The sequence below is a fragment of the Ailuropoda melanoleuca genome, chromosome 16, assembly GCF_002007445.2.
Source record: "Ailuropoda melanoleuca isolate Jingjing chromosome 16, ASM200744v2, whole genome shotgun sequence".
NCBI lineage: Eukaryota > Metazoa > Chordata > Mammalia > Carnivora > Ursidae > Ailuropoda > Ailuropoda melanoleuca.
The window spans coordinates 42,078,291-42,090,720 of NC_048233.1; the positions used below are offsets into that span (position 1 = coordinate 42,078,291).

The following is a 12,430-nucleotide window of genomic DNA, read 5'->3' on the forward strand; positions in this document are numbered from 1 at the left end:
GGGGGGCAGAGGGAGAGAGAGAGAAGCAGATTCCCCAATGAGCAGGGAGCCTGATGCGGGACTCCATCCCAGGACCCTGGGATCATGACCTGAGCTGAAAGCAGTTGTTTAACTGACTGAGCCACCCTGGCGCCCCCAGCCTTTTATAGTTTCTGATGAGAAATTTGTGGTATACTTATACATAATGTGTCATTTTTTCCTCTAGCTATACATCATATAGCCTTTTTCTCTAGCTTGAAATTTTTTTTTCAGTATTCTTTTTATTCTTTAGATTGGATAATTTCTATTGCTCTATCTTCAAGTTATTGACTTCCTTTTGTCCTTTCCTTTTTGCTATGGAGCCCACCAATGACTTTTAAATTTTAAATGTAGTATTTTTTAGTTCTAAAATTTCCATTTGGTTCTGTTTTTATAGTTTCTATTTTCTGCTGAGAATTCCTCCCTTTTAACTCACTTCACATGTGCTTACCTTTATCTTATGGAACACATGATCTTTGTGTGATAATTCCAACATCTGTATCATCTTGGGATCGGCATCTGTTAAATTTCATTACTCTGGAAAATTGGTCACATTTTCCTGTTCCTTGATGTCAAAACAGTTTTAGATTGTATCTTGGATATTTTATTTTATTTTATTTTTTAAAGATTTTATTTATTTATTTGACGGAGATAGAGACAGCCAGCGAGAGAGGGAACACAAGCAGGGGGAGTGGGAGAGGAAGAAGCAGGCTCCCAGCGGAGGAGCCTGATGTGGAGCTCGATCCCATAATGCCAGGATCACGCCCTGAGCCGAAGGCAGACGCTTAACCGCTGTGCCACCCAGGTGCCCCTTATCTTGGACATTTTAAATACGACGTGTAGACTCTTGGTCCTGCTAAAACTCTCTGAAGAATTTTTTGTTTTGTTTTGTTTGTTTAATAGGGAATCTGCCTAATTAGGTTCAGACTGAAAATTCTTCATATGTGGGAAACTTCGTTCAATTTCGATTTTCAAGCCTTTCTTGCTTGCTGACTTGTGTCTATGCCACTAGGGTTTGTCTGAAACGTGGGCAGTGACCTAAACGTGACTTCAGTTCTCGAAGCTTTGGCGTGCTATTTGGGTCTCTCACGCACATGTAACTCAAGGGAGAGCCCAGGACTTGTACGTGTGGATTTACACACAGGAATCCTCTCCTCCAGTTTTTCTCTCTCACCCCTTCCCCCATGGCGGCGGGGGGGGGGGTTCTTTTCCTGGCTCCTCCTGCCAGAAAGATCAGGTTTGTCTTGGAATTTCTACTGCCATATCATGGCTGCAGCACGGCTTCGTGACTGGGATCTGCTCTCAGCGCAAAGCCATGAGAGAAAAGAGAAAAACATGAGCATCCCCCTCCATCTTTTCCAGTCCTCGGGGGCCCCCTTTCCTGCTTCCTCTGCTTAGAAAGCTGGGATGTCTATTAGAGTTCTCGTGGATCATGTTGCTGGCTCACAGCCTTACCATGGGGGCCAGCCATGAGCAGAGGGAAAAGAAATACAGGGTTGCTTCTTCAAGCTTTGTCTTCCCACCATGATCTACCAGCTTTTATTTACTTTTTAGAGCCCCCTAGTAGTAGTGCTGGATTTTATCCAGAGTTTGTGGTGGTCATCAGTGGGAGAGATGGGCTATGATAGTCTTACTCCATCATGGATGCAGCTGGGAGTCAACTTAGTTTTAACAGGATCACGCTGGCTGTTTTTTGAAAACATGCTGAGGGAGCGTGAGAGGAGAAGCAGAGGGTCCAGATAGGATAGGAGGCTGCTGCAGTAATCCAGGCCAGAGTGGCTGTGATTTGGACCTCAGTGGTAGTCATAGAGGTGGTGAGAGGTGGTTGGATTCTAGATATTATTTGAAGGTAAAGTTGACAAGATTGCTGATGGATTAAATATGGGGCTGTGAGATAGAGAGAGGGCTTAAAGATGATTCTAAAGTGTTTTTTGGCTTAAGCAACTGAATGGAGATGCCCTTAACATGGGAGGAACAGCATGGAGGGGGAAGAAGGAAAGTGAAGAGTTTGTTTCCAGACATGTTTAGTTTGAGATGCCCATTAGCTACACAAATGGAGATGTCCATGATTTGTGTCTGTATATACCAGCCTGTAGTTAATGGAAGGTCTGGGCTGGAGATACAAACTCAGGAGCCATTGACATATGGTTGGTATTTAAAGCCATAACACTGATTGGGTGAGATCACCTATGGGGAGGGACAGAGAGAGAAGAGAAGAAACTAATGACTGGAGCCTGAGGAGTCCCGGTATTGGCTTGCTGTCTAGCCCTAGAGGTTGGAAGCAATGCTGTCCAAGTGGCATGTGTCAGTTAGGGTCCAGTCAGGGGATAATAGAACACAGCAAATGAACAGGAGAAGTTTAATATAGATAATATTGGGGTTGGAGTCTTGAAAAATTGGCCAGTAAGAAGTCCAGAGAACTCTAAAGAATATAGAATGACAGATATGAGGGACAGTCCCTACCTCTAGGGCCCCAAGAAAAAGCCATGACTGAGGTCCCAGTCTGGACAGGGCACAGCACTGCTCCCTGGATTCCAGAGAAGTCACTGTGGTGCCTCACCAATGGAACTTGCTGTGCCTCCCCTGTGCCCAGGACAGCAGCCTCTGCCCTTGGCAAGTCCCTGGGTGGGGGTGGGCTGGTGGAGTCTAGGAGGCAATCTCTCCCATTGGCAGTGTGATCCAGAAGGAGAAGCCAGAGTCCTAGTGATGTTAGCTTGGCAAGTTTATTGAAAACCCAGCAATGCAGAGAACAGTACAAACAGGCACCCCGCCCCACCCCAGACCTCCCTGGAGCTTGCAGTCAGAAACCCTCCTGCAGCAGACAGGGTCGGGCCTCCTTCACACCACACAGGGGCAGGGTCCATGCAGCAGAGCAGAGCTCAGGCTCCATCTGCGGCCCCCACCCCTGCCTTGTGCACCCACATGCACATTTAACCAATAGTGCGGGAAGAGAAGCAGCAAGGACATTTGCCACTCAGAGAAGAACCATCTCAGGGGACTTAGGGATCCCTTGGGCCACCAGGGACCGTGGATCCTTACGGGTGAGGAAGAGAAGGAAAGAACCTTCTCCTGCCAGGGAAAGGAAGAAGGAAGCAAAGGGCAGTGGGCTAAAGACGCCTGCAGTGTGGACAGTCAACTCTCCATTGTCCAAATTAATCCAAAGCCCTGGGTGGTAGTGGTGCCCAAGCACATTCTTTTTGGCTTTGGACTGTTGCTTTTCCCCCGGGGCACTGGTTTGTGTAACTGTATGGAATGTGAATTTCTTCGGGCAGTTCAACTGAATGGTGAAGAGTGATCCAAAGAGGGCAAATGTGGAGTCAGGGAGAAGCCAGTCTACTGGGGCTGCAGACAGAGCGTCTAGGTGGTGAAAAAATCCCCCCCACCCCAAGAACAGGGGCCAGGCAGATCAATCCCTGGGGAGAGTTGTTGCCTTCCTGACAGGTGCGGTAGCTGGATCACCCTCCAGCCCAGAGTCCAGACGCCTCTGGGACAGAAGCAGGTGGCATTGAGATGGCTCTTCCCTGGGCAGTGGCTGGCTGGCGTTGGCCTCTCAGTACTTGGTCCGATGAGAGGTGGTGGTGGACACAAAGCGGACGCTGGAGCTGCGGCTGCTTCGGCCCCCGCTGCAGCTGCTGAAGCCCCCCTCGGTGGGCAGTGGGCAGGGGACGCTGGGGGCACAGGCCTCGCCCATGAGCACCGAGCCCCCCCGGGAGCCTGTGCTCAGCAGGTCTCCGCTGGCCTTGATGACCCGCGTCCCACCCAGGCTGGAGACACAGGTGCCGCTGGACCGGACTCCACTGCTGCCCGAGAAGGTGACTCCACAGCGGGAGAGGGTGGAGCTGGGGACCAGGGGCTCCGGCCCGCACACTATACCANGATGACCCGCGTCCCACCCAGGCTGGAGACACAGGTGCCGCTGGACCGGACTCCACTGCTGCCCGAGAAGGTGACTCCACAGCGGGAGAGGGTGGAGCTGGGGACCAGGGGCTCAGGCCCGCACACTATACCGCCCCGGGAGCTGCTCACGGCTGTGGGAAGGAGAGGAAACTGTCATCTAGGCAGGCTGCCCACATCTGGGGTCCCACCCTCCATGCTTCCTGCTGGCAGCAGGCGAGGAGTGGACGGACTGGTGGCACCAGGGCAAGTGGTCCCTATTGCCTACACAGACAACACCCACTTTTCCCTTCTCTTGTCTGGGTGACTCAAAGGACGTGACTCCACTAAAGTTAATCATTCAGATGAAAATGGAAGAATTCAGCCAATTCCCCAGATGGCATATAGTCATATATGACTGTCGTTTATATATAGCTGAAGTTAGGCTGGGCGGTGAGCTGGATTACCCAGGGAACTGGAACAGTAGCTCCTATAAAGCCTTGGGGCTTCTCTCTCCTCACATTATATCATCCTCCTCGGGGGGTCCCCACATTGTCCCTCCAAAAGTTCTCTCCTGACCCACTGATGTCTCTGCTCTGTAGCCCTCTGGCACCCACTGGGCATACCTCCATACCCCAGGATGCCAATCCCACTGAAGCTTGCTTAGACCAGCCCTGTCTGTGGAGGGCCCCCCCCTTTCTTCTCCTTTTACCAGAATCCTTTCTATCATTTGTGACTTCCACTCAAGCTTGACCTCTTGCAGAAAGCCACTCCCTGCTGCGTCCGCCTCTCTGAGGGCAGGTCATTGAGGACAAGTAGCTCTGACTGCCTGACCCCCCCAGTGTGGCACTCGGCTCCACCATACATCTGTGTAGATTTGTACTTTTGGATCAGAAATCTGGGTTTAAATTTTGTCACTGACTAGCTCTGGGACTTCTGGTAAACCACATATTTTCTCTGAGTGAGCATAAAGGGGCTGCTAATGTTTAGTCTTCTCCTCAGGGCTTTGAGGGTTGGGTTGACAAAGGATAGGGCTCATTTCAAGAAGATTATAATTCTAGATAGCAGGGGCTAGTCTTGCCTTCTTTGTGTCTACCCCTCCCCCCTGCAGTGCCCAGCATAATCCCCTGCATGCTTTGGGTACAACAATATTTTGTCTGGCAGAAGAAGCAGGGAAACTTCTGCTCATCCTTGTCCCATCCCCTGCCATGGGTGTGGGGGTGACTCCTTGACACAGGTCCTTTGTCCCTGAAGGATAAGGCCACTCAAAGGAAAAAGACTGACTCTCTTCTGGAATCCTCTCCCACCTATTTGGCCCTGCAAACCTTTGTGATTGCTTTCTCTGGGGACGGAAGGCTGGGGGAGATCTCAGACATCAATTAAGGGATGCTCCCAGTCCAGGGGTTAGATGGTCCTTGCGCCCCTGACCGTCATGGCCAGCCCAGCATGGGCTCTTGATCCCAATGTGAGCCTGAGCTTAAAAGGAATTTGCAGAGCCCCAGGAGAGAAATGGGAATAGGAAAAAACTTAAGTTTCTTACATATGTTTACTGGTCCAACACCTTCGCAGATCCTGGGGAGAGAAAGAAATAAGTGAGTTCACAAGCAGTGCTGTTCCCTGAAAAGCTGCTTGCTATCAGAAGGGCTTTCTTGGGGGCACCTGGGTGGCACAGCGGTTAAGCGTCTGCCTTCGGCTCAGGGCGTGATCCCGGCGTTATGGGATCGAGCCCCACATCAGGCTCTTCTGCTATGAGCCTGCTTCTTCCTCTCCCATTCCCCCTGCTTGTGTTCCCTCTCTCGCTGGCTGTCTCTATCTCTGCCGAATAAATAAATAAAATCTTTAAAAAAAAGAAGAAGAAGGGCTTTCTTGGCAGAGCGGACTGGTGGTTCTTACCCCTAGCTTACAAGCATCCTGGGAGCTTTGAAAAAACACATGTTCCTAGACTCTGCCCCAAAACTACTGAGTCAAAATATTTGAGGAAATGTGGTTTTATTATTATTTTTAAACAGATAACCTATCATGCAAAACATCCCATGACTCTGGTGCAGCCTGGCTACAAACTCAAATTTTGGAGGCAAAAATCTAGAACCATCTTCCAATTCCCTGGCAAGGGCAACCTGAGTACTGTTTGCAGAGGAGATACTGCTACCTCTAGAGATGGCTCAAGCTGGCAGTTCTTCACCTGGCCCCTCCCCCATTTAGTCGGTCTAGATGCCTGAGTCTGACCTCACTCCTTCCCGCTGCAATGAGAGCTCTCACCGGATCTCCTCGCCCTCCAGCAGGCGCCTGTAGGTGGCGATCTCGATGTCCAGGGCCAGCTTGACGTTCATCAGCTCCTGGTACTCGCGCAGCTGCCGGGCCATGTCCTGCTTGGCCTGCTGCAGGGCGCCCTCCAGATCCGCCAGCTTGCATTTGGCATCTTTGAGGGCCGCCTCGCCCCGCTGCTCTGCCTCGGCCACTGCGGCCTCCAGCTTGGCTCGCTGCAGGAAGGGTGGCATGTAGGCGGGCTTTGGCAGGGACTTGGGGATCCCCGGTTGGGGCTAGAAACACACCCCCCTCTCCTCCCTCTGGGGCTTTCTCTCCTCTCCTTGGTCTACCTGAGCCTTGGCATGCTCGATCTCTGCCTTCAGTCTCTGGATCAGGCGGGTCAGCTCGTTGATCTCATCCCGTGTGTTGCGCAGGTTGTCACAGTGTTGGACAGCTGTCACCCGCATCTCCTCATACTGTGGGATGGGGGGATGTTATGACCGTCCAAAGTGTGAGTGAAGACCACAGCCCCAACTGAGTTGGGAGACTTCGGCCTCCACTGGGTCCACTCCATTGTACATGAGTCTTACTCTAGGGCTGCCTACACCCCTTCCTCAGCCTCCCACTCCCCTTCCCACCTTGGTCTGGTACCAGGCCTCAGCATCAGCCCGACTACGCCTGGCGACCTCTTCATACTGGGCCTTGATTTCATCAATGATTCCATCAACGTTCAGGTCCCGGCTGTTGTCCATCTTCACGATGACCGATGTCTCTGAGATGTGTGACTGCAGCAACTGGATTTCCTGTGTTGGAGGATCAGCAGGACAATTGGGCTCAGAGCCCTATCAGTGGCCGGGACTGTGCCACAAGGGTCCCAGAAGTGGCTTCAGAAGCAGAGAACATTGTTCATTTGTTCAGAGCAAAGTGATGGAGTTGACCATCCAAACCGAGGACAAAGAAAAAGACATAAACCAAGAACCACTTCGTTTTGAATTTAAACCCTTGTTATAAACTTGAAGACACCCCTTTAACTTCTTATTTGGTTAGGTGAATATGTGGGGACTAAGCACTTGGCAGAGGGGAGTGAGAGACATGCTAGGGTTGAAACTTTTCTTTGGGTTATCCACAAAGTGACTGTGCTGGTCATGGATCATGGAGAGTTGATAATATTCTAGAATGTGGTGGTCTAGAAATTTCTATATCTCAAGTCCTTAATAGAACCAGGGGCTTGGAACTGGCCTGTAAGGCTCCAGAGGGAGCTTTCTGATGCTTTTCCACTCAGAGCCAGACATTAGCTCTGGCTGGCTCTGTACCAGACCAACAGACCTCTTAAAAAGCAAAAGATAACTCATTCATTTAGCTAATTAGGTCAGACACAGTTTTTCTTACATCTACTAGCAAGTCAGTTTTCTAGAGTCTTCTGATTGGTAGAGAGGAAGTGCCACTCTTAGACCTCAGTCTTTGGATTGGCCAATGAGGAGATGGATCATAGATCCAAGGAGTTTATTCATAGACCTGCTGAGAAGCCTGCTTGCTTACCTTCCTTTCTTCACTTTTAGATACATCAACATATAGAGGGTAATAGATTGGAATGAGAAGATGTGCGATACTAAATGTTAGAAATTATGTCAGTCCAGATGAAGCCCCCCAGGAGTTCAGGCTAAGGACTGATCTCCTTGTTTGGCTCAGAGGGGATGAAAGCTTACCGCCATGTATAGGGTTTTCAGGAAGTCAATTTCCTGAGTTAGGGTATCCACATTGGTTTCTAGATCAGACTTATTTAAGAAAACTGTATCCACATCCTGCATAAAAGAGAGAAGGGGAAAACAGTCATTACTTGTGCACTCTTTAAACTTGGCAGGGTCTGGAGATGGGTGGGAAGATCAAGCCAATCCCCATAGGGCCAGGCCAGGCTTTGGAACAAGTGGGAGAGTGCTTGGAATGCAGTTATTGACTATTGTTCTTCTCCCTACTACAACATGAAAACTCTCCTGGGGGCTGCTGGACATTTTTGAATGTATATTTATAGGCAAGGAGAATATGGATAATCTAAGACTCTTTTTTTAATCTAAGACTGATAAAAGGTTATCTCTTCAGACCTCTGCTCTCATGAAGACCCAATCCTAAATAATCTGAGGCCAAAGCAGAACTCCAAAGGGAACCTGTATGGCCTTAGAGGTTCTACTGTGAGTGGCCCCAGACTCCATGGGGCTGCCTGGGTATTTTCAGCTGGGGGGTGGGGGGTTGGGTTTTGTCTTGGGAACATTTTCTTGTCTGGAGGAGAAGCTTGCTTGGACCCATTGCTCTCCCTTACCTTCTTCAGAGCTACGAACTCATTCTCAGCATTGGCCCGGAATCCCACCTCCTCTTCGTACCTGGATGATAAGGATTGAGAGGGTGAGTTCTCATTCTGAACTGAGATGGAATTACTCCTAACTCCTCAGTAAGCCTCTTAAGACATCTGTGCTACATCCAGGAACATGGGTCCCCGTTGCCACCTACATATTCTCATCCACTTTGTCTCATCTTTAGTATCTTTTATGAGCCTGTGGCCCTCAGTTTTTCCAAATCCCTTTTACTTTCTCAAATTAGACTTGGGGTCTGAAAATGTGGACCATTGCTATGCTTCTCTGCTAGAAAAGACTTGGAGTCATTGCACTTGAACATAGAGAAAGTAGGACCCAACTCACTGCTGAACCTCAGCATTGTTCTCAAAACCAGAGGGCTCCTTTTTCTGGAGTCCACTGTTCATTTCCATAGACAAGACTAGGGACAAACATGCCCAATTCCAAGACTTCTTTTTACTCAGGACCCACAGAGGGTCCCTTACATATCCTGCCCCTACTCCTATCTCTAGGCTGAGTATTGAAACTAGCATTCAACCCTGATCCCTCCAGCTGCTGTTATCTGAGCTTGGCAGCTGCTTTGGGAACCAACCCTGCCTGTTCTCAGTCTATGCAGTCCAGATGCCACTTACTTCTTCTTGAAACCCTCAAGGACATCCTGCATGTGATTCCTCTCAGCCTCAAACCGGGCCCGTTCACTGTTTGCTATGTCCAGCTGCCTCCGCAGGTTGGTGATATAATTCTCAAAGAGGGGCTCCAGGTTGCTCCTGGCACATTTCTGCTCTTGGAGGAAGGTCCACTTGGTCTCTAGGAGCTTATTCTGCTGTTCCAGGAACCGCACCTAAATCCACAGGGGCAAAGAAATGGCACCTGAAGAGCTTGATACAGTCACCTACATGTCCACCAGTTCTTCAGGTGGCCAGAGATGACTCTCAGCTCCATGTTGAGATTGTCCTCTTGTCTGTTGACTTTCGTCCCTCCTCTAACTCAGTAGAAGCTGGAGGAGTAGGTCTGTGACCCCCTTCTCATGCTCAGCCAGGCTCAGCAGCAAACAGAAGCTTTTGAACCAAAGCACTTCAGTACCATTTCCCCTCTACCCTGCAAGAAAGGTGTAAGCCAGTCCACTGGGAAGTTGGAAAATTTGATTCTACCTGAGCTGGGATTTGCCTATATTTAAAAACTGATTGGCCATCCCTCACAGGGAATGAGAATCAGAGTAAAATATATTGGGGTGGGATAAGACATTAGGACGTGCGAATTCTCAGGTCATAAGTCATATCCACTATCCCAGATACTCCATCAGCTAAGAATTGTACAGCTGAAGGAGAACTTGGATCATTTGCTTCACCCTCTCATTTCAGAGATAAGGAAACTGAAGCTCACAGAGGTGAGTTTCCATTCCCAGATTTAGAGGATTCCCACCCCATGGAGATGTGGTTTGTGGGATGTCAGTTCCACATCACTGTTTCTCTCACCAATCTGAAGATCCCGACTTCCTGTGGTGGTTTCCTACTATTTCCCTCAATCTAGGCAACTCAGCCGAATCTGGGTACCCCATGTAAGGAGTTTGCATTCTTTCTTCTGTGCAAAAATTACTCAGTTCCATTCTCTACTTTCCTGAGCCTGAACAGATGTGGTTACCCAGCCTCAGAAATTACAACAATCTCAAAAAAAGCATGAAGATCTCAAAGGATAAAACCCTTTAAAGATGTAGCTAACATCTGGTCAAATTCCTAATGTTTCTAGCCTGTTTGGTAGATATTTCTAAGTGACTAGGTGCTAGGTCTTAGTTTGTCCAGATGCCCTCAAATTTGGCTGGATGCTCCTCTTTCCTCCAGAAGACACAACCACTGTCTTAGTCTATCTCACCATGCAGCATTCCTTCAGGTTTGTCCTTGTTTTGCAGCAGAGTGACCCAGAAATCATACTGACCCTGAAGGATGTGGGTCAAGGCTGATGCCTCAGGCCTGGGCTATTTCTTCTTAAGGGAGAGGACACCCCACTGCATTTTAGCTCTCACCATCCCAGACCCAGAAATTGAGCTGTCATAGGTACCTTGTCAATGAAGGAGGCAAATTTGTTGTTGAGGGTCTTGATTTGCTCCTTCTCATCCTTCTTCACCCTCTGGGCATTGGGATCAATCTCCAGGTTGAGGGGGGTCAGCAAACTCTGGTTAACAGTCACTGCTGTGATAGATGGGGCTGCTGGGACTCCAATTCCTCCAACTCTGTAGCCAAAGCCATAGCCCAGGCCACTGCCAGCTCCAAATCCCAGGCCAACACAACTGCTGGGCCCAAAGCCCAGACCGGCACCGCTCCCATCACCAAAGCCAAAGGCCATCCCACTGCCAGCACCAAAGCCAACTCCACAGCGGATGGGACGAGGGCCTACAGCTGCTATCCGGGGTGAGCACGATCCAAAAGCCATGACGCTCCGACTACCAAAGTTGCCAAGGCCCCGGAAGCTGGGCCCACTCCTGCAGGAGACAGAGCTGGCCCGGAGGCGGTTCAGGTTCTGGGGGTTCACTGCGGAGCAAGAGCTGAAGTTGCCCATGCGGCACGCAGAGCTGACTCGGTAGGAGCGGCAAGACATGATGGCTTCCTGGGTGAAGAGCGGGATTGCAGAGTGGGGCGAGCTGGAGCTGGGAGTCCTTCTGAGGCTAGTGGATCCCTTTCCCCCTTTTATGTGTCTGGGGATCTGAGGATTGGCCCCATAAAAATGCAAAAAATCCATTTGGATGCATTTATGAGCTTGGGTAGTTAGCAGAAACTCTTCATGCCTGTAACCTTGTTAATAATGAGCTAATCTCAGACACACCTGTTCTCCTCAGGATCAGGACTCTAACGTCAAACCTATAAACATTAAAAACACATAAACACATAAACATTACGGCCCTATTTTTCCCCACAAGTCCACCACAATTGCCATTATGGGGACATAAATTTGCTTTGGTCATAAATCCAATAGACTTTTTCACTGCAAGGGTGGCTAACCACCAGAAAGTTAGGACGGCAACACCTCCAGCAAAAGGCTCAATAGAGGTGCGTCCATACAGATATAACCCCTGAAATAGACGAGGGTGTGGGGGGGATGCGGAAGAGACAGGGTCTGCACAGCTCTGAGTAAGAAGTGATGTGGCGACAATGCAGTTTATTGCATCTCTAGATGGATTAAGCAGTTCAAAACCTTTTGCACTGTCTTATCTGTCTTCCATGCTCTGGTTTGGCTGTTTACATAAGAGTTGAATCTTCAGTAAAGCTCATTTGGGTTAGTATAGACGCATGTCTGATTTGAGACACTCAGAAGAGATTAATTCATGAATTCATTACTTCATTCAACAATTATCGGCTGCCTACTCTGTCCCAGGCAGTGTGCTTGGTGCTGAGGGTACAGAGATAAAAAGACAGTCTCTATGTTGGGGGAAGATTTATCTTAAGGGCTTCCACCGGTCAATACTTCCGTGGCATAATTTGAGGCCAAAGCATGCCAATGCTTTGATCAATGTACCTGTGTGGAAAGTTAATCACATGATTTTGAATCCCCAAAACACACATTAGAGTTGATCTATAGGCTTGTGTGAAGGTTTCTTGTGTTACTGATGAACCTTTGGTCAGGATAGAGAGACACAAAGTAATGTGCATCTGGCCTATGGCCATACCACCCTGAAGGCATCTATCTTGGAATCTAAGCAGGTTTGGGCCTGGTTAGTACTTGGATGGGAGACAAAGTAATAAGCATCCAGATGGAAAAGTTCTAAGCAACTGGATATTATCATTGTTACCAATATTGTAGATATTTCAGGACCCAGAGACAGGTGTTTGCCTTTTCTATTCTAGTGTGTGACATGGTTCATCCTACCTGTCCTGTGCTTGGTGGAACTCGTACTTGACTGGATGCTTGGGATTCTACTTGGAAGGGGTGTGTGCTTTTGACCTGAGCTATCCAGC

General features: G+C 49.1%; 1 protein-coding gene across 3 annotated transcripts in view; it reads right to left on the minus strand.

The window, feature by feature from the left end:
- Positions 1-11,145, minus strand: part of KRT84 (keratin 84) — a 17,772-nt gene extending 6,627 nt beyond the window's left edge. Inside the window, exons 1-10 of one of the 3 annotated variants that reach the window (XM_034645319.1) lie at positions 10,539-11,145; positions 9,116-9,324; positions 8,453-8,513; positions 7,845-7,940; positions 6,777-6,941; positions 6,489-6,614; positions 6,151-6,371; positions 5,432-5,463; positions 3,951-4,046; positions 2,723-3,834 (exon numbers count right to left, since the gene is read on the minus strand). In XM_034645319.1, the coding sequence (XP_034501210.1) occupies positions 3,569-3,834; positions 3,951-4,046; positions 5,432-5,463; positions 6,151-6,371; positions 6,489-6,614; positions 6,777-6,941; positions 7,845-7,940; positions 8,453-8,513; positions 9,116-9,324; positions 10,539-11,075 (1,809 nt within the window). In that variant the 5' untranslated portion in view covers positions 11,076-11,145 and the 3' untranslated portion in view covers positions 2,723-3,568. Of the gene's footprint in view, positions 1-2,722; positions 3,835-3,900; positions 4,047-5,431; positions 5,464-6,150; positions 6,372-6,488; positions 6,615-6,776; positions 6,942-7,844; positions 7,941-8,452; positions 8,514-9,115; positions 9,325-10,538 lie in introns of those variants that run through there. The other 2 variants (XM_034645320.1, XM_034645318.1) reach the window with 2 other exon arrangements.
- Between the last annotated feature and the right edge of the window lie 1,285 nt (positions 11,146-12,430).